This window comes from Pelmatolapia mariae, linkage group LG7 (assembly GCF_036321145.2).
Source record: "Pelmatolapia mariae isolate MD_Pm_ZW linkage group LG7, Pm_UMD_F_2, whole genome shotgun sequence".
Lineage (NCBI taxonomy): Eukaryota > Metazoa > Chordata > Actinopteri > Cichliformes > Cichlidae > Pelmatolapia > Pelmatolapia mariae.
The window spans coordinates 37529841-37555836 of record NC_086233.1 but is presented as its reverse complement, the minus strand read 5'-3'; the positions used below and the strand labels follow the sequence as shown (position 1 = coordinate 37555836).

The 25996-nt window shown below is 37.2% G+C and overlaps 1 protein-coding gene across 5 annotated transcripts in view; it reads right to left on the bottom strand.

Annotated features, from left to right (window-relative positions):
* The window catches only part of cadps2 (Ca++-dependent secretion activator 2), a 142545-nt gene that overhangs the window by 100296 nt on the left and 16253 nt on the right, over positions 1–25996 (bottom strand). For 3 of the 5 annotated variants that reach the window (XM_063480896.1, XM_063480897.1, XM_063480900.1), the window contains exons 4-11: positions 24364–24444; positions 23361–23591; positions 22831–22952; positions 21463–21574; positions 19064–19203; positions 13729–13795; positions 12892–13000; positions 12092–12301 (exon numbers count right to left, since the gene is read on the bottom strand). In XM_063480896.1, the coding sequence (XP_063336966.1) occupies positions 12092–12301; positions 12892–13000; positions 13729–13795; positions 19064–19203; positions 21463–21574; positions 22831–22952; positions 23361–23591; positions 24364–24444 (1072 nt within the window). The remainder of the gene's footprint in view (positions 1–12091; positions 12302–12891; positions 13001–13728; positions 13796–19063; positions 19204–21462; positions 21575–22830; positions 22953–23360; positions 23592–24363; positions 24445–25996) is intronic. The other 2 variants (XM_063480899.1, XM_063480898.1) reach the window with 1 other exon arrangement.

The following is a 25996-nucleotide window of genomic DNA, read 5'->3' as shown; positions in this document are numbered from 1 at the left end:
GAAAAACATCTGAGAGGAATGTTTCCAGCACCTTGTTGAGCCTATGCTACGAAAAATTAAGGCAATTGTGAATTCAATTCAGTTCAGAACTGAAGAAGCTTCTCGGATGAGAGGTTAACATTTTCAAGCAACTTAAAGAAATCCAGACGCTTTTCTTTCCAAGCTCCTTAGTCAAGTAATTCAAGTGCAAAGGTCACAGGGAGGGTGGATCTTCTGCCAGCTGTCATAGGACAAATAGTTCATTTATGATTTTAATGCTAAAGGGAAAAAGTGTATTCAAGACTGCTGAAAACAATGATCTTCAATTGTCTGATTGTCTGTACAGGTGGACATCACTCAAAAAGGAGAAGGCTTTGGTGTGCTACCCTATTATTTGGGATGACTGTATGAAATATGCAGTCAGTCTCATGTTTTTTTGACACTTGTTCAAAGGAAAAGACATTTTCCAAATTGAGAGGAAAACAGAAACTTCTGAATTCCATGGTGTTTCTGAGTGTAAGTACTGTTTTGTACAGTACTGTATCCTTAAAGCCATTTTTTTCAGAGTTATGGAATAGTTTCATGTTATTGTTTTTAATTAATGGTTAATGAAAATAACAAATTTTGCCTCCATTATTATAGGATCAGATGAGCTTGCAAAGTTTGTATGTATGAATGTATAATTTGTAATAAGAAAGGAAGAAAAGCTCTTATTACGCTATCATTTTTATATTTAACATAACAAGAGAGTTTCATAGTGAAGCGTCCATTATGCACAAAATTAATTAAGCAGTCTTTACTTAGTATTTAATTAAACTGAACTTGAAATTACTTACAGTACAATTTGCGCCCTTCCCTGTAAAATATATGGAAATTAGAAAGCTTACCGTAAGTTACTCCATAAGGCTCACGCCTTGAGAAGTACAGCGTACTTGTGATGTAACATAAGGGGAAAAGAAATGTCTGGGAGTTACCATGAAATTAAGCTGTACTTAAAATTACATGCACTATAATATGTTACCGCCATGCTTAATTTGACCTTTCCAACTACTCTTTTGGCCCAGCTCACTTCATTCCAGTCAATACAGGTAATAGGTTTCAACAAGAAAGCACCAATTAAAAAGAAAGAAAGAAAAAAAGAAAGATTATGTTTGCTAGATTATTTTCGATTGTTTGCTAAAACACCATCCATCTCAGGTGCGCAACTAAAATGTAACACATGCTCATCTGTATCTTCTCTTCATGTGTATTCGTCTCTGTCCAACCTCTCTATACCCATCTAGTCTGCGTTTCATTGCCATCATCACAGCAACAGTCACATCTATGTGACAACCTGCTCTGAAAAGAGGCAGTGGCCCCTGATGGCAGGTTATTGACGCAGACAAAGAGGATAAGGACAAAGTGTTTCAGTTTCAGGTGCACATGGTTGAAAGATTTGACATGACCTCCCTGTCGGAGCAGAGCAGCTCTGGTGATGACAGAACAAACAGAGATGAAGACACAGACAGACAAGTCCATCAGCCTTGGTCTGGCTGATTGCAGCTTCACACTGTGTAGAGCTCAAAGAGACAAACTAAACTCTGTCAAAAAATAAAAAGGAGCACAAACAAACTTTCAGAGCTCTTCTTCTGCATTTAAGAGGGATGCTGAACCCCAAGAGTGTAAGATAATTGGACATTCCCCTCAGGATCATCCTTGATTTCAAACCAACCACCAGCTTCTTTCAAAAACACAGATGACAGGTGGAAACATCTCTTCAGGAGCCATTCTGTAGACCTGTCTTAACATATTAATAAAAAAAGTCGATGTCTGTGTGAGAAAAGTGGAATTCAAGGCCAAAAGTCACAGCCTCTGATGGTTTCCACTGATTTGGACTTTGTTTCTGGTCCATTTCATTCAATCATTGAAATCATGTTAACTCAAATTTCTTTCAGACTTGGTTGTCCTTTCAATAAAGTTTGGAGGTGAGAACATTAGCAGCTTAATTGACCCCACAAAGAGCTAAGATATGTCTTGAAAAATTGGTTTTCTCATTGCTAAATATAAAAACTAAACTTTCCCATAGCCTCTAATGATTTATCCTATTTAGGTCAAATTTTTAAGTCAAACTACTGTAATGCTTGTACCACTAGCGCAATCGAAGAATCCCAGCGGTCCCCAAAAGCATCAACTCGGTGCTTTTTCGGTGATATTAGGATCATTACCGTAATCCCAGGACAGGAGCCACTTCCAAATCTCAGCAAATAACACAGAAAACAACACAGCAAACACCCACAACTAAACAATTAAAAAAAAAAATAATAAAAAAAAAAATAATTAAAAATACATGGTAAAAGGAAATGCACAATAAAAGCTCCACTAAACTTTTTAGACAATTCCTCACACAGTAAAAGATATTTTCCAAATTAAGAGAAAAGCAAAAACTTCTGAATTCCATGTTATTTCTGAGTGTAAGTACTGTTTTGTACGGTACTATATCTTTAAAGCTATTTTTTTAAGGTTATGGAATTGTTTCTTGTTCTTGTTTTTAACTAAAGGTTAATTAAAATAAAATGAATTGAAATGAATTAACTCATTAAATGTTACAGGTTTGCTGTGTTGTTTTCTGAGTTATTTGCCGAGATTTGGATGTGGCGAGGATTACCGTAATGACCCTAATATCACTGAAAAGCACAGAGCCACTGCTTTCAGGAACTGGTGAAATTCTTTCAATTGAGCAAATGGTTCAGGAGATGAACCAGGACATCAACTGTCATGTTCAAATTTTTCAGAAGGAATTCAGGTGAAATATCTGTTGTTTAAAAAGATTTAATTTGCTTTGGCAGTTGAAATTACAAGTTTTACAGCGCCAGACATTCACAGAAGAGATGCTGAAAATGAAAGTTGCAGAACATTTGTCTGGTGTCATGTCTGGCAACATGTTAGGCTTTAGAGAGTTAACATTTATAAAACAAAGTGATTAAGACTGCATTACAAGCCTATAAAATCATTGATATCCTTTTTTTTTTTTTTTGGTCTCACCTCTTTGGCACAGAGATTTCGCATGAGTCTTTAGAGGATATTACGTACTACAGATAACAGGATTATCAGTCTTTGCAATTTTATGTTAAAGGGAACATTATTGTGAAATTGCTGAACCTTTGCCCCATCTTTACTTTACCAGAATAAACTGGTTGTCTGCCAATCAACCTTCCTCCAGTTGTTTTTTTTCCTGTACTATATACTTTTCCAGCCTCTTCTTGCATCTATCCCTGCTGTGTAGCTGCCCTTAAAATGAGGTACTAGTTTATACCAAAATAGTAAAACGTCTCAATTTAAATATTTGTTATATTGTCTATGTTCTATTGTGATGTTATGGCCCTGGCCATAATTTGTTTTGGTGGCTGTTTCATGAACAAAATGACATGAACAAAATGGGTTTATGAGATCTGCAAAATCCATGCATTCTCTTTTTAATTACATATTGTACAGTGTCCCAGGTATTTAGAAGTGGAAATTGTAACTCCAGTGTCGTGCAAAGAAAAGATCATTTTAACATATCTAAAAAATGTCTGGAAATTTCTTCCAGGTACTAATGTTCTCCTGAGGTACAACGAAATATTAAGGCCTTAGAGCACCTGTAAAACATGCACATTATTTCTTACAGTGGGGGAAATATTTGTAAAGTTGCTCATTTATTAAGAAACGAGAAGTTTCTAATTTTTATGGTAGATTCATTTTGATAAAGAAAGAAAGAATATCATCCAAAAATCCCAAAACAAAACATTAGATGAAACTTGAGTGAAATAGGAATTTTTGAGGCCTGGACTTCCCAACCCGCTGGTCTAAAAGATATGTTGACCATTAAGTTAACTCAGAAGGCTCAATTGGAGAAAGAGTCTATATAAATATTAATGGTATTGAAAGTAGTAAACAAACATGGAGACATGACTGACAGACACAGAGACACCAGACAGTCACCAAATGGGGAATAAGGGTAACTCAAGATAATGGAGAACATGATCACTACGCCGGGGAACATGGGAAGATAAAAGGACAAAAGCAGATGAAACTGGGACACAAAGGAATACAGAATGGGAAGACAACAGGACTATAACTATATACCAGCACAGGAGACAAACGACTACTAACATGCAACAGCAACAAACCCGGACAGAAACGATAACCACACAAAGCACAGAGAACACAGGGGAAACATGATAACGAAAACAAAGAATGAATCACACCTAATAACCCAGAATAGAACTAGAAACAAAACTTTAGAATCTCAATACATGGAAAAAAAACAACAACAACAAAAAAACAGGATATATGGAAACTAAACAAAAAACTCAAGACACTGGGACCAAAACCTAGGAACCCTTGTTTTGCTTGAAAATCAAATAGTTATTTCATTCACTGACATGCAAATCTACTTTCATTGATATTCTCACTTCATTAAACTACCAGAAAAATCAGTTACTGTTCATTCCTTCGTAAGTGAGCAAACTTGCAAAATCTGCAGGGGGGGATTTCCCCCACTATATATACACTGTAGCCTTTTTAATTTTACAGTCAGCACAATGGCAGTTTTGCTTTTTTAAGTACTATGTTTGCATAGGTAATATATGGACAATAGTGATAGTGAAGTGCTAACACTGTCACTTCACAGCAAGATTGTTCCTGGTTCCTGTGTAGGTGTTGTCTGCATGCTCCAGGTTTCTCTCACAGTCCAAAGATATGCATGTTATCTTATTTGGTGATTCCAAATCGCTGATGGATGTGCAGTTGTTAAAGTGCTCAGAGCCTACAGAATAAAATACCGTATAAATGAACGGTTACAACGTGACATGTGGTCCAAAGTCCTTTGAGGGGTCAGTAAGACCAGAAAAGCACTATAAAAACAATTAATATATAAATACATTATATTTCTCCGGGGAAAATGATACTTCGTATCATTTGTGTGGCTTCTCCAGAAAGTCTAACTGCTGATAAGTCTGGTAACCCATTAGCTAGTGGGTTCACTTAGCACTGGAATTATTTAGGGCTCTCACTGTAGTCAGAATATTTGGTTAGCAGATAACAGATCCACTCCAAGGCTTCATGTTCCAAGTTCTAGTCACCATTTACAAATGCAGACAACTTTAAAGAAGCCAATGAATTCTAATCAAATTCAGTGATTATGGCATAGTGACCCAACTACATAACAACTTACAGCTCACATACATAATCATTGGAAAAGGATCATGAACAGCTCGACAACCCCTGCTCAATAACCCTTATTATAACATGAAGTTAATCTCGTAAATGGTAAATAAACTTGCTCTTATATAATGGTTTTCTACTGCAGCAATTCAAAGCGTCATGTCTCATTTACCCAAGTATTTGTTTTTATATCTAACATTCACACTCTGACGAACATTTCACCCTTGGGGCAACTCAGGGTTCAGTATCTTGCCCAAGGATCCTGCTGACTGGAGCACTCAGGGATTGAACCAACAATTCCCCAATTAGTAGACAACCTGTGCTACCCCAGCCTGAGCCACAGCCACATTATTATTATGTATTATTATGTGTTTTATTATTATGTAAGTTATTGTCCCCAATAGTCAGCCAACGAACCCCTGTGTTTCTGAGTCAGATCTATGGTTTTAAATGGCAATAGCAGAAACGCTCAGACTGATGTTCCACAACAGGGTTTTTGTTTTTTTTAAATCAACAGATAACAATGGCTACAGTCATCTATTATATATACAGCAACAGTCTCAACCAGTCTGAACAAGCAACAATGAAAGACTGCTGACTGAATTCACAAATATCTAAAGGTTTTACACAGAAAACCATTAAGTGTGAGAAAACTGTTGGGCATCAGCTGGTAAATAAAATGACCAGTTTATCCCTGAAAACAGAAAGTGTGGATTCACGGAGCAGGACAGTAACTGTGAGTAGGCTGATATGTGTGAGCCTCTGACATAGCTTCCATGTGTAAACAGCTTCATTATTAGATCTGACATGCCAGTCAATAAAATCTGATGCTGCTGTCTGTTCTAAAGACAAAGAAAAGATACTGTGGCTCTGCTCTCATTGTCTCACCTCTGAGTTATTAACCTTCAAATAGAAAACAAAACCATCTCGCTCATGTTTAAAAAAAATTGCAGCTATTTCCATGGAGTCAAGAGAGAACAAATGTGACTTTATTAATGGTAATAACCCATTTCACATGCAGTCATTAGTGAAATGTAACCCCCACATTGATTTTTATCAAAAGCACACCTGCAGGGCGACTGGAAATGAAGATGCAGGTTAACAGTTATGATCGTTATTAAAGTGAGAATGACTTTCTCTCAAGCCCATTACGCACAAACATGCTCACACACACAGCAACACTTTGCACCCAGTTAAGAGCTATTTCAGGGACACCTTCCATTTCCTTTTGCAAACACTGTGTCAGCACCTCTCGCGATTGACGTTTCAATCTATTCCATTAAACACTAACGAGCTGTGGCGAGAATGGACCGCAGTCACACCACATTACATAAATACAGCTATAATCAGCTTCATTTCACAGTACCTGGCATGGGAGGGGTTGAAAATGTAGACATGTCTTCTATATACAGGTTTAAAAAAAAGAATGTTTGTAGGTCCAGTCAAGGAAGAGTAAAACAGAAACGTCAAAATGAAAAATTATACAAAAGATGAAAAATAAATAAATACAGGACAAAAAATCTAAATAGAACAATGAGGGAAATACAGAAAAAGACAAGTGGTTCATTAAGTTTTTTGACCACAAGACGTTTTTAGGGACAAGTACAGTAACCTCAGTTTTATCTGAATTTAAAAGCACAGAATTTGAGGTCATCCAGGTCTTTATGTCTTTAAGAAATTCCTGCAGTTTAACTTATTGGTGTGTGTTATCTAGTTTCGTGGATAGATAATGTTGGGTGTCATCTGCATAGCAGTAAAAATGTATGCTGATGTCTTCTGATGATACTGCCTAAGGAAAGCATGTATAATGTAAACAGAATTGGTCCTAGCACTGAACCCTGTGGAACTCCATCACTAACCTTAGTGTGTAAAGAAGACTCTCCATTTACATGAACAAATTGGAGTCTCTTAGATAGATATGATACAAACCACTGCAGTGCAGTAGCTGTAATACCTACAGCGTGCTCTAATTGTTCTAATAGAATATTATGGCCGACAGTATCGAACGCTGCACTGAGGACAAGCAGGACCGACTGACCACAGTACATGAGAACTCAGGGCTGTGTGTCGGACAGGGTTGTCTGCAGTACGGGGGCCCCACAGGGAACGGTTCTGGCTCCATTCCTCTTCACCATCTACACTGCAGACTTCTCCCACAACTCCACCCAGTGCTTCCTGCAGAAGTTCTCTGATGACTCTGCAATAGTCGGCCTGATGATCACTGATGGGGATGACAGGGAGTACCCTTAACTGACCCAAGACTTTGTGGACTGGTGCCAGCAGAACTACCTCCAGATCAACACTAGTAAAACCAAGGAGCTGGTGGTAGACTTCCGCAGGCACAAACATCCTCCACTGCAACCACTGAACATTCAAGGTATGGACACTGAGGCTGTGGATAGCTACAGGTACCTTGGTGTTTATATGAACGATAAACTGGACTGGACAGAGTCTCAGGTCTTTTAGGGTGAAGGGCCCACTCCTGAAGACCTTCTATGACTCTGTGGTGGCCTCAGCCATCTTTTACGGTGTGGTCTGCTGGGGTGGCAACAACTCTGCTGGGGACAGAAAGAGACTGAACAGGCTGATCAGAAGGGCCAGCTCTGTTCTAGGATGCCCTCTGGACCCAGAGGAGGTGGTGAGTGACAGGAGAATGGTGGCTAAGCTGTCATCCTTGTTGGACAACATCTCCCACCCCATGCAAGAGACTCTGACAGCACTGAGCAGTTCCTTCAGTGGCAGACTGCGGCACCCATGATGTGGGACGGAGAGATTTTGCAGGTCTTTCCTCCCCACTGCTGTCAGACTCCACAACAAGGACTTTGCAGCTGATCAAACACCCACATCCACACATGTGCAATAACACTAAGTGCAATTCTCTTTTTCTGACAACGTTGTATTTTATTCTATTGTATATAGTATGTTATTCTTATTATATTGTCCTATTCCAGTGTTTTTCTTAATTTTTGCTACTGTAACTTTGCACTGTCCACTTTCTGCTGTGACATAACAAATTTCCCACGAGTGGGACTAATAAAGGTTATCTTATCTTATGAATAAACTATTTCTCAGCAGATGATGAGTTAGCTGTTTCACAACTACTCTTTCAAGATTTTTTTAGATAAAAGGAAGGTTAGAGATAAGACTGCTGGGTCAAGAGATGGCTTTTTTTTAATGGTTTAACTACTGCCAGCTCAAAGGCCTATGGTACATAGCCAATTATTAGTGGTAGGTTGATCATATTTAAGATTGAAGCATTAATTAATTGTAGAACTTCTTTGAGCAGTCTTGTAGGAATGGGGTCTAAAAGACACTTTGATGGTTTGGAGGAAGTAATTACTGAAGTTAATTTAGAAAGATTAATTGGTGAAAAAGACTAAATGAATATCAGTGGTACTGAAAGTAGCCGTAGATAATGTTACATCTATGAGATCATTATCAGTGATTCTTTCCTCTAATCGTTAAAATTTTATTTGTAAAGAAATTCATGAAGTCATTACTCGTTAATTGTTAACTATTAATAGCAAGCCAACCATTAATACCACTGTAATGTTTTTATCCGTTTGGAAGCTGATACAGCCTCTAAGGGTATGGGGTTTTGGGGGGATAACAGGAGAAGAGAAGCTGCAGAGAGGCATCTAAGACTGCAACTCTGCTTCCTGGTCCCAACTCTGGATGGTCACGTTTTGGGGCGTTTAATGAATTTGGCCATATAATATATATAATAGAGATAAGAGCTGCACCATTCAAAGTGGGATGGATGCTGTCTCTCCTAACAAGACCAGATTATCTCTAGAAAGTTTCCCCAATTATCTAAAAAAAAAGCCAACATCGTTTTCTGGACACCACTCAGACAGCCAGCAATTTAAGGAGAACATGCGGCTAAACATGTCACTCCTGGTCTGATTGGGGAGAGGACCAGAGAAAACCACAGAGTCTGACATAGTGTTGGCATGCAGGTTACAAGTTACACACAAGTTCAATATTAACTTTAATGACCTCTGACTGACGTATTCACTGCTGACGTGAATCATAATTTTACTGAATTTAAATTTACCCTTAGCCAGTTTTAAATTTCCCTCAATGTTGCCTGCTCTGGCCGCTGGAAGATAACTGACTATGGTTGCTGGTGTCTCTAGCTTCACATGTCTCAGAACAGAATCAACAACTACTAGTTTGATCTGTGGTGGGTGTATCGCTGAGTGGGGAAAAGTGGTGAAACACACGAATGGGTTGGTGGTGTACCAGGGGCTTCTTTTTAAGACTATGAGTCCTCCTCACCATCACCCAGCCATCCTGTGTTCCTGGGACAATCTGCTGGGGTAGAGCTAACGGGGCCAACGACACCTTTGACTGCACCGGCCACAGGAGCCTGGCTAGCACTGGGTTTTTCAAGGGTGCGAAGCGAGTCTCTAATTCAGTGATACTGGCCTCCAGACCTGAAAATAGGCTACATTTATTACTGTGTCATGTTAAGAAAAAAGGAGGAAGTCATTTCAAGAAAATGAGAACACAGCAAGAAAATGGATGAACAGTATGTGATGTATTAAAGAGAAAGGTGTCACCGTTTAATTTTGTCTTCATACTCTCTTCCTTCCATCTTTACCATATGTTGTGTTTGTTTTTCCTCTCTCACAGTAGTATGACCTACAATGCTGTTAAGCAGTTTCGATCTGACTCTTGCTGTGTGACTGTGTGAGATACAGAACCAATCAGCATGTGAACATGAAACCCTCTCCAAACAAAAAACACAATCTTAGAACCTACTGTCTGATTGGTGTTCTGTAATGAAAAACTCTTCACACTGTGTACAGCGGAAAGAAGGGAGCAATATCGCAATAAAAACGTGTTATGGAAAAAGGATGGCAGTGGATGAGAAAAAAAAAAAAAAAGGAAAGAATTACTTTAAATTAAAGACTGTCAGGACCAAATATTAGAAAAACATACAGTGATATCAAACTCTTCAGATTTGGTCTGCAGGCTTCAACAGAGTCCAGCTTGTAATGCACAAACAGCAAGATACAAAGTGTGTGGGACTGCTAATAAAGATTTGATTTCACAATCCAGCTACATGGATTCAAGCATGATCTAGAAAAGTTCCAAAGAGCTTCTAGTAATGTCAGGAAAGCCCACTACAGTCAGCACTCCTTGGTCTTCAAGTTGTTCTTTGGAGCTTTGAGTATTTTTTTTTAACATAACCTGATGCTAAAAAGGTGCCGTTTCTCTTCCATCAAACTGTTTTCCATTAGGCTGACTACAGAGTACCAAAACAACCCCAGGATAAGGCTGTGCTAATGTAATACTATGAGCTATCGAGGAAATAATTGCATAATCCAATTGTATTATATTGTATTGTATTGTATGACTGAACCAAGGAACACAATGCTGCTGTGAGCTTTCTATAGCAGTGCTGGTGCTAAAACACTGAAATGCTATATAATGGTAATCTCAGGATACATGATGGTAACGTTGTGCATGTCAAACTGTTAATTTGTCAGTATTCTGACAAATTAGTATAATAGTATAGTATAATAAACTTGTATGAAGGTGCACTAGGGCCACATTAAGAAAAAATATTATTGATAATTTTGAGAATAAAGTTAAAATACTATTTTGAGAAAAAAGTTGTAATTGTATTTTCGACTGTAATCTGTAATCCGCACATCCAATTATGAGCAGATTACAGTTACTGTTTCAGAACAAACTGTCTCGACTGCTGCACCCTCTACAAAACGCCTTGTGTAGATGACTTAATAAAACAAATTGATCAGTGGTCTGACACAACACACAACCTCTTTGCTGCATGAGGGTGTAACTATTGATAACCTTGCATTTGTCCTTTACCAGCCACTTCATTTTGAAAAACACAAACTCTTCCTTGTTTCTGTGTTTTTCCATCTCAACAGATGCAGCTTACTCCAACCATCTTTTCAATGCCCTTATACATACACCACATCGTTTATGTGGTAAAAGACAAATCATTTCCTTTATTGCTACTAAAACATTTTCTGAAGTGGGATTTAATTAATTGACAGGGTATAGCAACCGTGGAAGTTTCTCCTGAAAAAACAGCTGTGATCTCCACATTCTGACTTTTTTCTGGAGATGCAAATACAAATGTTTTCTCAAAATAGATTTTCAATTTTAATATGAAAATTTTGACTTTATTCTCAAAATGATCAAGAATCTATTTTTTTCTTAATGTGACTCTAATATAATAACAACAACAAAAACAATAATAATAACAATAACAATAATAATAATAATCTTTGTATTATTATTATTATTCATTTTGTCATTGTTTTGCTGTGTTTTATTTTATTGTTAAGTGTCCGTGGGTGTCTTGAAAGGCGCTTTTAAACAAAAGTAGTTGTTGTTATTATTATTACTATTATTATTACAATACTTATACCGTAAACTTTTCTTGTGTCGGACCTGGTACATAAAAAAATTTACATTCCTACCAACCTGCTTCACTGTTAGGAAGTAAATTATGGGAATGCGACAAAAATCATCAAGAAAATTTGGGATTTATCTCTCAAGAGAAAGATTTGTAACTGACCTGCTTTTATACATAACAAATGGTTCCGGTTACAGTTTTGATTTCACTAAAATAAAAGAAAACTAAAGGTTTTCTAATGGTTTCCATTTAAGAGCAACCACAATAATAAAGACTACACTAAAACTTAGAAAACAACAACTTACAATCACTCAGGTTCTGCCAAGTCTCTATAGATAAATAAAGATTGCAGGCAGAAGCATTCAACAGAATATGTAACTATGCACCTGAACTCTGTGTTTTACAGTTGTAGTTCCTTTCCCAATAAACACTGTTTGATTTTAAAAGCTATTAGAACACTTTCTGTAGTTTGCTGCTTTTCATTTCTTCAATGACATTCAGATAATCAAAACAGATCGAGTGAGAAGCTGAACTTACTGATGGGGGATGTCGGTTTTTGGTTTCCTCCTCTGCAGTTTGGGGTTTTGTTTTGGGGGTGGAGGATCGGTTTGTAGGACTGTCCAGTTGCTCGGTACATGGCCTGGACCCACAGCACCCGTTCCTGCTCATCATCACAAGCAAACATCACCAAATCGCCTTCTTTCAACACATTAAAAAAAACCCGACCACCTTGCAGACCTAAAGAGGAGATAAAAGAAGTGAATGTTAAAGGGCAGAATATTGAAAAATAAGCACATCCAAATCTTACTTTGTGACAATTTCATCATATTCCATTAAATCCATTAAATAAATGTATTTTCTGTACAGCACTTTGTTCCTGTGCTGGGTATTTTAAAGTGCTTTATAAATAAAACTGGATTGGAACTGGATTAAATCATTTCTTGATGATTTATAATTAATTTCTTTTTAAACTGGTCAGTAAATCTGTACTCCCTACTCTTCTCAAAAGTGAGATATTGAAAAGTCTGTAATGTAATCTTCAAAATAGAGAACATGGTTATGAACAAAATTTAGCAGAGAAACAGATAACACAACAAAAATTATAAAAATTGCATTTAAACGTAACATTTAAACAGCTTTTTTGACAGAGTTTCGGGGAGATTAGTACAATTCCATAAATCAGAGTTGTTTTAATTATTTTATTGGCTCCAATAACTTTATTCTTTGTACACACTCAGTTTCAAGTAGATCAGAATCTATCGTGCTATTGTTTTAACCAAGTTTCACTCAGATGGTCAGATCTCAAACAATTTCTTTTTCATGTCTACCTGGCTGAGGCTCACAGCAGTCCACTGTGTAGCCCTCCAGCTGCATCAGCTCCTGAGGCTCAGCCTTCTTCTCTCTATAGCTGCACATTGCAAATGTGTACTGACTAACCTGCAGGACAGCGACACAAATTCATGAGCAATCAAAAACAGACACACACACACACACACACACACACACACACACACACACACACACACACACACACACACACACACAGTCCACAGACATGAAAGGTTCATTTTCTTTGCGGTCCCACAAAACGTGCTAAAAAATGTAAAATTTAGTGTTAGGGCTACACAATGACTGTTAAATATGAATCATGTCAATGAACTTGTTAAGATTATGATATATTCAGACTGTCACATCTGATTTCAAAAAGACGGTAACAGCAAACTCAAGTCTTCACAAACCAGTGGGCAATGTCATTGTGTCCACTTTGGCTACACAGTGTTTACTACCAGCCATCATTAAATATGAACAGCCTTTAAACATTTGATTCCAGGTGCAGAGAAACAATATCTGAGGACGTTACAAGCTCGTGGGGGTAGACTGTCACAAAAGCATGGGGTAGATTTGCAAGAATCTGCCCCATGTGCCTCAAATGCTCAGAAAGTTAATGTCAGCTTAAGTTGAAAAAAAAAAAAGTGTCAAAGGAATTGAGACAACCTGTTTCCTATGAAGGCTGAAGCTTTCATATGTGACTGCTGCATCCTACCAAAACGCTGCTTGAATCAGATCCTTCAAATGTCAACACTTTGCTGCTGCTGTATTACACCTCTGTCCATATCAGTCACAGCTTACAAATTCATCTGAGCAGCGTCTCACCAGTTTCATACCTGGACAAGAACAAAATATCTTTTTTTCCAGCGTTTCCAGACCCTCTGTCCCATAGCGTACAGGTATCTGAAGCACAAAGAAAGACAATGAGTTACTGATTGCTTTTTTAAAAAACATTTTTCCTGTAAAAGTATAAGTGAACTTCATGTACGGTACTGTGTTTCACACACTAATTTAACAGATGACTAGTCTCATTTTAGCTAGCTAAATAAGCTGGCTAAAATGAGACTAGATTAGAGTTATTTTGATGGGTACTTAAAGCAGTTGGAATAGTTACAAATAAATTAATCATATGTAATAGTCCTGCCTAAAATGGATTTACATCCATTTTAAACTATTTAACCCAATTTGTCAGTTTTACTAACAATCATGTAGAAAATATTTTTTCCAAGGTGAGAAATTTGCATAAAACTTAACCCACTTATCTCTTAAACTGAAAGACTCACAGACTCTGCTCAAATTAAATAAAGATATTCTTGAGAATAAAAAAATACTCTGAGGCATTTTGCCTGATGAACTGTGCTTGCAGTGGATTTTTAAAAATGTATGTGGTCCTCTAAATCACAAAAACAAGCAAAATTACTTTTTTCCTCATTAAGTAGTAGAAACCCTTATGACTCTTGTTCTTTAAATGGTCTGTAGTATTTGGTTCATCGTGTTTTGTGCTCACCAACAATGTCAGCAAAATTTTGAGAAGTCCTACTTTGTGCAGAGTGTTATGGTTTACTCTTTCTTTCTTTTTCATGCCCACACACACCACACAAGTGCTTTTAGTGCTCAGTCAGAGTAGAAAAGCGCTATATAGGAACCAGTCCATCTATCATTTACAAAATGTTACCAAGGGCTGCTACTGGCCTACAGGATGCACTTTCAAAATATTTGACATATAGCTTGTCATCTCTAATTCAAACAGCAACCCAAGTCTCACACTGAAGAGTTAAAAAGCTTTTGAAGTTTTCCAGCAGCTGATAAAGATCATGCAATATCACTGAAAGATCCAGAAGAGCCACTAAAGGGGTCCTGAGGAAAGACTGTTTTGTCAAATGTGAAATGGATTTGTGGAGCTCCACAGGAGTTTTTGTATTTTCTAAAATAAAAGAGCATACTTATTTTCTTTTCTTGTAGTTTAATAAATTTGAATGTCAAATGCATTAATTTGGATAAACAACTAACCTTTAAAGTCAGTCACTCTTTGGATTTTGGACTGCTGCCTTGGGTGCAGGCAGTGTCGTCTTACATTTAGGTAGATATCTCTTTCAATTCACCAATAAATGAAGGAAAAACAGGTTACTATTACTGTTCTTGAAGCTTGTAGGTACAAATGACAAAAAACCAAGTATAGAAATACACAACTTCAGGAGAAACTGAGAAACTGTTGTTTTGCTTGACATATTCATTTTCCTCCTGCTTCAGATAAAAGGTTAGTATAGTGTTTTAATGCAACCCGCCCCAAGAAAAACAAAACATAAAAGAACAAAAACTACATTTACATTTAAAATATTTACAAGCTTTTGTGAGCCTCTTTGTACCAAATCATTATTTTGATATTATTTTTTATTATGTCTCATATCACAATATGACACCAAATTATTAGTAACAATTATTTTTTATCTAAAGTGAAACTAAAGTAATGAGTTTTGAGCTGAAAGAGGCCATGACAACAACAGCAGCTCAAAATGGAAGAATGACCAGCATGGCCTCTCAATCAATGGCTGCTCCTGGGCCTCCTAAAGCGTGGGATACAGGCAAGTGCAAGTGAGGAAAATCAATCCATGGCGAGACCTCTTTCTTCAGCCCTGATGCCTGCCCTTAAAGAAAAGGCCTCCAGTCAAGGCTGTGGTGTGTCTGGATGGAGAATCTGGGCCATTCTGCATGACTCCAGGTTAACATGTGGCACTGTTCGCCAGCCACTTGTGAAAATTATTTGGTTGTCAGTCCTGCTCCTTCCTGCTGTTTCAAACATCCTTCAGCTGCAAGGATCCAAAGAGATGGACGGCTGATGCCAAAAAGTTCACTGCAGACATTTAACAGTCCTCACAGCACAAAAACATCCATCTTAAACTGGTCATTTAGCCAGACATTTAGACTCTGAGGGTTTTAAAGTCTGTCGACACACTGAGCAACTACAGTTTTTCCTCATTGTATTTATATATTAGGCGCCATTTGTTTGAAATAAAAGAACCAATGTTACAACAATGAAGAAAGTTTTTGTGTCTAAATCTGGTTATAACCGTAGCAGATTTGCTGCGATTTAAAAAACTGTAAGAAAAAAGACATACTTTAAGACAAAGTAATAGAACAGATTATCCGCAACAGCATTAATGAGTTTGTAATAGACTTCATTTCAGCACAAATAAAAAAAGAGATACTTTGCCTCCTGGAGAGATGATTTTTAGGGAGAAAGAAAGCATCAAAAAAAAATTTTTTCTTATTTAAATAAAAAGTGTCAGTTATTTATAGTTAGTAATTAATCAATACTGTTTCACACTATACAATTTATAGTGATGTGGAGAATACGAAGACATTTCCTTTTTAAAATAAGAAAAAAATATTTTTAGAAAATGATGTGTTCATGTTTTAAAACTAACACAGATGCCTACGGTCAACTTATATTTGTTTGTAACAAATGACAGATAAAAAATATATATATCTGCCATAAAATAATGAATACATGTTAGATTATAAGAAAATCAGATTTTAGCAAATTAACTGGTTTCACTGGGAGAATCTGAGCAAAGTGACATTTTTCATAAAATAACTTTGTTCTTGGTGTGTGTGCCTGCGGGCTGAAATCAGCAGCTCTGTTTACACACACACACACACACACACACACACACACACACACACACACACACACACACACACACACACACACACACACACACACACACACACACACACAGTCAAACATTTGACTTTAAGACAAGACCGAATCATATTTATGATAAATGAGTGTAGACTGCTGGTTTTCTTCTACTGTTCACATAAAATACAAAAACACATTTGAAATAAAGAAAACGCTACGTCCAGATGAACAGAATCAACGTTTGGGGATTTAAATAAAGTATTTCCATTTTGTTTGCTTCATCTGTATTCCTGCCCATTTTATTTTGACCATCAAATGTGTTTTTGCATCTGTTGGTCTCCTAATCGAGTTTAATTCACTTTGACTACTTTTTTACTGTATTTTTTTTTTACAGTCTGAACCTAAGCCCAAAAACACTGCCAAATGAAAAATCTCTTTTAACAGAATAATTTTTCTATTTTTATATATTTTCTTTGCTTTAAGAGAAGTAATGAAATGCTTCAGTTGGACTCATTTCATTGACATGTGTGGAGTTATTTTGATAATCTTATAGGTAAAACTCAGAAATGCAGCATGTAAGACATTGACCTCAGTTACTTGGTGGAACAGCATCAAAGCAGCATGCACAGCAAAAACCTTAATAAATCAAATGCCAGAAAACCAACAAAGAGAAGAGCTGAACATGGACCAGAGAGACAGAAGTAACAGAGAGACCGATACTGACCCCTTGTGTAAACCAAGAAGGCTACAGATGGAGTGCAGTTACCAACCAGCCAGTCAATTATTAAAACTGCCCGACTCCCACATTGTTACTGTGATGAACAGAACCGTTTGTCGGCTCCTGCGGGAGGCTCATTAGATGTGTGAGGCTCATTCATACACAAGACTCATTCACATACACATTCATACAAGTGCTTCTTCTATACCTAAGCGCCTAAAATTTGAAGGATACATCATGAGCAACTTAGGGTTCAGTATCTCGCCCAAGGATGCTTTGACTTGTAGACTGGAATTGGAAAGCAAACACAGACCTTAGAATTTTTAGACAAACCACGCTTCTGCCTGAGTCATAAACCATGAGTCAAAATGAGAGGTGTGACTCATTCCGCTTATCTAACTGAAAATACATCAGAATTTAGTTACATGAAGTCAGATTGTCCATCGGATTGTTTGTTTTTTTCCACAAAGAGTGGAAACACTGAAAACTGCTGAGACCATAGACTCTGCATCATCTTTTCCAAGGAAATTTGAATTTAAAACTGTTAGTTTAAAACCAATTCTAATTATTACTGTAAATTTTGAAGAAAAAAAAAACCTGACTCCATACAATATATTTTAAAAAATGAACTCTTCAATTGAGAGATGAAATGTTAAAAGAAAATAAATATTTCTTTCAGCAACACTTGCAGGTTGGAAAATTAGAATTTGCTTCCATCTTCTGGTTAAAATAAAAACTACACAGCAACAACTCAAACAGGTCCTACACAGAAATATTTTAAAATAATAGTGACCCTAATTTTAGTTGCCATTGAGAAAACCAACCATGATAAAAAATGTTGATAAAAAAACCAAAATAAAACCTTCCTCAATGAACATATATTTGTGACATATGTTCAGAAAGAAAGAAAGAACAAAGCATAGCAATGTGATATTTCTTTAAAATCTATTTATCCCAATGTGGTGTGGCAGTATTCCTGATTAAATTCTGCAAGTGTTTTGTACAATGGCATACCTCAGACACTGCTGCCTGAATCCAATTACTTGACCATACTACAGTATGATATACTTTATTGTCCCCTTAGGGAAATTTGTTGTGGACTCAAGTGCTGCCTTCACAGAGTTAACAGACATTAAAGAAAGGAGCAATAAATAATAGATTAAAAAAAACAACAACAAAAACAAAACATTAGTCCATCTTTAACCACAAACTACCCCATTTGTTTGTTTGTTACAAACACGCAACAGTGATTAAGTTTGATTGATACCATCATGCACTTGTTTTTTATTTTAATATTTTATGACATTATAACTCTACTATACTGCAGAAAATATATTTTTGATTTTTTTTTTTTTTTTTACACTCCGAGCCACAACTGTTTTATTTCCATAGAGATGAAGGACGTAAGCCTAGAGTGATCACCCTCAGTCTCCTAGGAAATAAACCTATGATACCAATTTCAAAATCCTCCTCAGAAAACTTGACTTCTGATGTCAAGGTCATCAGGGTTCGAATGTTTCACTAAACATGTTGGTATCATTTTGAAAATCCTAGGTGACTCCCGTCTCAAGTTATCGCATTCACAAGATCAAGCATTGAACTTGTCAGAGATTTTTAGTAGACAGACCTATGGTGTCAAGTCACTTCCTTCTTGAGTCATTACATTTACAAACTTGGGCTGGGCTGTGACTTCTTTGCTATCCAACTGTCAAGCACTGAAGTAAAAAACTTTGGAAAAAAAAAAAAAGACCCAACTGAAACCCCGCCCCCCAAAAAAGAAAAAAGAAACAGGATATAGCATGTGACTCACCCGCTGTGCTTCATGTTGGGAGGTTTGTCCATGCGGACAGCAAGTTTGATTTTCAGCTCTGTGTCCTGGCTGTTCTTGGGGACAATCATACGATGGAACTCTGTGTGCTTTGGTCCATTGTTGGTTGGGTTCAGGATTACCTGAGAGGTAGGAATGGAGAAATAGATCAGGGAAAAAAAAAAAAAGAAAAAAAAAAAAAAAAAAAAAAAAGAGTACAATGTATAGAAGTCTATGGGAAAATAGCCCTCAGCTTCCTGACCTAAAACCGCAGTAAAGACCTATTTAACAGTTCCTACTAAATTTATGGTCTCGAGTCTTATTTAATAAAGCATAATGTTTTTGTAAATTGTGGTTCGATTCAAAGTAATTGATAAGTTGTGTGATGCAAAGATAACTTCGGAGGCTGTGAGAGAGTGGTTATGAGAAAAAGATGGGAATGTGTGAGTGAGTGACACCAAGGAGCAACTCATGTAAAAGAATGTCTGACCTTTTGAATGTATGATTTAATAAAAGAAACTGTATTGAGTATATTGTGATGAGCAAACCCAGAGATTTAAAGAAAAAAGTAAAAGTAAGTATTCCTATGTAAGTGAATAAAAGAACATTTGATTTTAAAGTGTGTATGTGTAAGTCCAATAGAGAGAGGATGATAAAGTGTGGCTGGACTGTGTGGTTGGATGTCACCGTGCATGACGCCAGTTGTCATCTCAGAAGATATAATGTCCAGTAAGGGAAGAGAGGAGGTAGAAAGGATGACAAGCTATAAATGCTTTGTGCAGAGGAAATAAGTGGTTCTTCCCATTGTTTTCTGTGAGATGAGCAGTTCACAACATTGGATCAAAGAGTACTCTGCTCATTTTTGACGATTTTTGCCAATACCTTGTTATAGTCTCTTTATTTTTTACTAAGAATGGGACAGCTTCAGAAGACAAGTGGTCTGCCAAACAATGACCACATCCTCGCCAACAATTAAGTTGTTCACTGGTCCGTCTGGCCTTTTGTTTTGGAGTTATTAAAAAACCTTACACAATTTTTTCATGAAATCCCTCCACATATGAGAGACTGCATTAGTTCTTTGAGTATTTATCTAGGGCTACACTAAATGTTAAAATTTTAATCTTGATCGTTGTTTCGACTTCCCAAAATTAAATGAATATGTTCAAGCAGTATTGAAATCACATGCTTCATCAAAAGAACAGGAAGGAAACGCAAATCAAGCATTCCCTAAATCGGCACCTGACCACATGCTTACATGTACCAATCACAGCTGCTCTCATGCAGTAAGAAGTTTCATTCATATAGTCTGGAAGAAATAAGAAACTTCCAACCAGCAACCGTCAGTCATTGTTTTCACTGTGCTTTGACTTCCCTGACCTTCAATTATCTCCTCCATACACACAATGAACTGTGAATTCAGCTTAATCGGGATTTAACTTGTATACAACAACAACGTGTTTGGATCTTGTAGATATGTGTGAACCACAAATGCTCTACAAAATTACAAATAACATCTGAAGCTTTTAGAACTTCGAGTTGTCTGACAAAATATGTCTCTCACCTGCCAATCAAATTCTCTAAACCTTCACTGATGGCTTGCTTTGCTCCAAACAAATTTTTCATGACCTCTGAAATTATTCTGATCCTGTTTTGCTTTTGAGAGACTTTTGGCCCTCTGCCAGTAGCTTGTACAGACTTATCAGTTATAGTTTATCTGGAAATGCTAGGTAACTGGACTTTTTTTCCCCCCTTGTCTAGTGTTTCTTCAATTCCTGATTGTCAGGCGAAGTCTTAGGAAGTCTTGGTACCCACAGCCCTCTAACACATACACCTATGGTACCAATTTCAAAATTTCAAAAGTTACCGCATTCACAATCTTGGGTGTCCATGTTGCCTGCCCATCTGCTGCCCAGCAGGGTGACAACATTACCCAATCAGCCTATTGTGGTCAAAGGGTTAAAAAAAAGTATCTGGTTCACTTAGCAGTCACCCAAGTTTCTGAGCAAAAAAAACATCTTTGATACAACATTAAGGTTGTATCAAAGTTTCAAACAACTTTGATAAATGTTTCACACTATACTCATTTATAAATGTGGACAACCTGGAGAAAAATATCAATTCATTATCGAAGTTTGGAAATTAAAAAAACAAACTCACAACAGAGAAATGAAATTGAAGAAATGTTGTATCTAAAGTCACATTTATTATCAATAACACAACGCCTAAAATGACAATGTAACTAATGCAGACTAAATTATACAACTATTTTCATTTTGATCATTTGAATGTAGTTAATTATGTTTATATAGAGAACTTTTCTAAACAAGTAAATATTATCTACTAAACATTATACACTAAATATACTTTAATAAACCAGAATAATAGGTTGTAGGTTTATTCACCTTGCCCAGCTCCTTGTCATCCAAAGCTAAGACCCTGGTGCTCTCTAGGAAGAGCTTCACTTTAACTGAAGGCAGAGGGTGAGTTGTGGTAAAGTCCCCCTGAGTCCCCCACCTGAAAGATATGAGAATTTTAATGATTTGTAAAATTGTAGGTTGACACTGCTGTTGACACTGGGACAGTAAGGAATTGAAGATAAACAGATTTAACTTGAGCCTGCTAACATTAGCAGCCTTTTTGCTGCCTCACCACTGTATGTTCTACTACCACACCATCTCGGTACTGCTTTGGCTGCTAACCGCAGAGCAAGTCACATTATTTGTCAGATAATTGTATTAAAAATGCCTGTTAGTCAAAGCAACCACCTCCATAATAGAGAAAAATTTAAGGTTATATGAGATTTCAATTAGTTACATTTTTTTTAAATCCACCACCTTATGGAACTCATAGAAATAATTTTTTTTTTTAAAGAAGCAACTGTAAAATTAGACATAATTAGAAATTTTAACATTGAAATTCACTGGAATGTACTCATTTTTGGAGTGTTTTTGGGGGACTTCTCCTTCAACTGGCTTCAAATTCAGTCCTAGAGGTTATAATTATTGTACATATTTTTCTACAAAAACAAAATTCTGCACAACTTTGTCATGTTCCCTCTTGTCTAGGTGGTCATTAATCTGCATAGCATGACTTTTATTGCTCCAGTCTGTCTGGGTTTCTCCCTTTTTTCATTCATTTTGGTTCTGACCTGAACTGAATAAACTTGGTTGGTCTCCTGTAATTTCCCCTCAACCCTTTACTATGAAATTAAATTGAAAAGAATATTCTAACAAAATTCTGCCTGGGATAGTATCAGCCCCTTTTATTAATGGACCAACAAACTGTGCGGCTAAAATTGACACTTAAAGATTAGAAACTGGAATTATGAGTTTAGCCTGAAGTAGTTAGTCCCACTGTATATGGGACTGTACAGCAATTTGTCCCCTTCCCCTTCTCTTTTATCTCTTCCCTTCTCAAGTTATCGCATTCACAAAATTTTCCTTGACCATGAGGTCGAGGTCACTGAACTGTCCAAGACTTTTAGATATACCTATGGTATCAGTTTGAAACTCCTTCGTTCTCAGGTTATAACATTCACAAACTTGGGTGGCCAAAACTGAGATTTGGGTATTCTAAACAGTCTAAATCAAATGTGGGCAATTCATTTTCCCACGAGAGTAATAAGTTCAACAGGAGATGAAATAACATGGAGCAGAACTGAGTTCAGCTTATTGCTGCAGACCTCCACAACAGTCACAATTTCTCATGTGGTCCCTTGGTAAAATTAATTGCCCACCCCTGGTCTGAACAGATCAGGAAGATTAACTCACTGTGCTCTTGAGGCTTCTACTTGGTCGGTCTGTAGCTTTTCTTCTCCTTCTACCTCCATGGTACAGTAAACCATACGGTTTGGGGCCACTGACTTCAGGCCCTGGACCTCCATGATTACAATCTGAGAAAATCAACAGAGGTTTGGCACCAACAAACAGAACAACAAACAAACTCAGTTTTCAACCCAGAGTAACCCATTCACATCCCCAGCTTTTACCACTGACACTTTCTCTTTGAAGAGGTAACAGAAAGAGGAAACACACCCAGCTGGAAGAGTTTTGAATGAATGAACTACGGGCCATGAAGTATGCTAGGATTACCTGGATTTCAAATCATACATTTAAAAAAGAATTTTAATCTACTCAGGTCATCTTTGTCTAAAAAAAATTAAAATGTGTTAAATGATCTAAAAAATTTTTTTGCATGTTTGTCACAAGCATAATAAATAGTGAAGGGGGCAAATACATTTTCACAGCACTGTATTTTGTGAGCAAGTTACCAGCAGACATTTCTATAAACCCAAACACACCTCCAGAGTGAAAGACAAGACGATGTCCGACTTAGACAGATCTCCCTCATCTCCAAGATCTAGAAAGGAGTTATTTACGGTGGAGCGTTTAAGCTTCTGTTTGAAGTCTGGACCTCCTTTAGACACAGGCAGACTCTCCAAATTTGCCATCAGTAGGTTGACAGATGATCGCAGCTCCTCCACATACAGAGCCTCCATGTCAGCAGAGACAAACTTTGGGTATTTCCGTTCCTGAAGGAAACACAACATACATTGAAGTTCATCTTAACATAAAAAACGTCAACATTGGATGTGTGTCTTCAGGAAATAGAAGTCATGTGACATTTTCTGGATGCAAGTAATCAGTTAGTACTTAAAACAGCCAATGAAGTGCGTCAGTGTAGATTAAATTTAACATAAAAAATTAATAATAGTTTAAGCTTCAGCCAGGAGAATTAACCAGCTGTACGCCTCTGAACCAAGGTGTACTCTCAATGGCAGAGGAACAATATGAGAACAGCCCCACCAAGGCAGGAGATGGAGCAATACTGGGAGAATACAAGGACAAGGATGCAATCCATTCCAACAAAGCTTAGTGGCTAGTGGAGCTACAGCAGACCACAGCAACCTCCCTGAAAAAGATCCAGCAACCATCACAGAGTCACAGACATCCACAACAGAGTCTCAAGGATGAAGAGCTGGACAGCACCAGCCCCTGACATATTCACGCCTACTGATTTAAAAAGAAAATAAATAAATAACTGCACTCCATGAGCGTCAAGCAGAACAAATGGACCAGTTGCTAATCAACGAGACACACCCAGAAGGGCTAATTGAAGGCCAGACAATGTTGATTTCCAGAAGGGAGCAGTCCCATTCAACTGCCGATCAATTCAAGCAAGTGAGCATGTGGGGGATAAAACTGTTTTTACCCATGTGTGCCCTGAACTTATCAGAGCTGTATGGGAGAATGGAAAAGTTTGAATGAGTTGAATCTTTTATTGCACTTCTGATAAATTCTTACCTTGGCAATCTTTTCGGCCAATTGTAACCTACCATCCAGCTCTCTACGGATCTGAGCTGCCTGCTCATCCATGCTATCGAGCTGAAAAAGAAGGGAGAAAAAAAAAAGATTGTCACTAACTGTCCAGTCAAAAGTGAAATTCTCTGACATACAACCAGTCAGCAGCTGAGGTGTGAGAGGATGTGAGAGTTTCAGCAGGATGTCAAGCCTGTGAAAAACATACCATATAATATACTTACCACACACACCCACACACACACACACACACACACACACACACACACACACACACACACGAACCATGAAGAGGCCAGTAGGAAAACAACAACCACCAAATACTTGCAGAAAGTGAGGCAAGTCCTGAGGAGTCAGTTAAATGGGAAGAACAAGATCCAGGCAATAAACACCTACGTCCCTGCTAGTCGTCAGATACCCTGCTGGGATAATCAACTGGCTGAAAGTGGAGATCAAGCCCCTGACATCAAAACAAGGAAGCTCCTTATCATGCATGCAATGTTTTTGTTTTTTTTGTTTTTTTATATACACCTTTAAAAACTAATGTTAGTCAACATACAACATTGTCAGATCTTATGTAGGCCAAACAACAGACACGCAAGTGAAAAATCTGTCAATGATGATTTTTCACTTGTTGTTTGTCCAATAAAATATTTGGTTCTTGATTGGAAGTTGTTGACTGTCGACTGTTCAGTTTATTTAAGATGGTGCTGCTTGGTGTTTCATTGTCTAATGAAAAGCAGGTGTGCTCGAAACGTCACTAGATGTGTGCAGAAGTGTGCAGATGGTTGTTCACAATTCAATCATGTTATTTTCCTTTAATCATCCTATTTATTTATTTTTATTTTTTTAAATGGCTCCAATGATTGAACCAATCTTAATCTTAAAATCTTAAGATTTATGATACAGACATGAATGAATGAGTTTGTGTGTTTTATGGACTTTCAGGGTGCAGGAGTGTTTTTTGTTTGTTTGTTTTGTTTTCTCAATGCAACAAGTTAATCACATTGTTCAGTGGTACTTTGTATTCCTGTTGTCTGTGGTTACATTCAAATCTGATTAGATGTACTGATAGGAGAGCTCACAATCTGCTCATTAGACTCTGTATCACACTTTATTCAGCAGAGTCAAACAAATGTCATAGGAGACATAATGAAATAAAAAGCAAAATACCGTATTTTCCGGACCATAAGGCGCACTGTCGATGAACAGGTCTGTTTCCATACATAAGGCGCACCAGATTATAAGGCACATTAAGTGAAACAAAACAGATAAGTCAAATTTTACTCAACTCATTCTTCTTGGTTCTTCCACTTCCGTACCATTGATTCATTAATGCTGAATTCTCTCACAGCTGCTCTATTCTCATGTTATTGTAGTATATTAATGACTAACCTTAGCTTATCACATACAAATTGATGAAAGAGGCAAAAACATGTAATTCATGCACCATTTATAGCGCTATACCCAGGGGTTAAATAGGGCCAAAAAGATCTGGAACAGCATTTTTGTTCTGTTTATCCTGCAGCTTAGTGCAGGATAAACTGGTTTGCTTGCTATACTGTGGTGAACTTACAGTAACGGACTGTGTTGGATTGCTGCACAGTGGCCGTGGTGT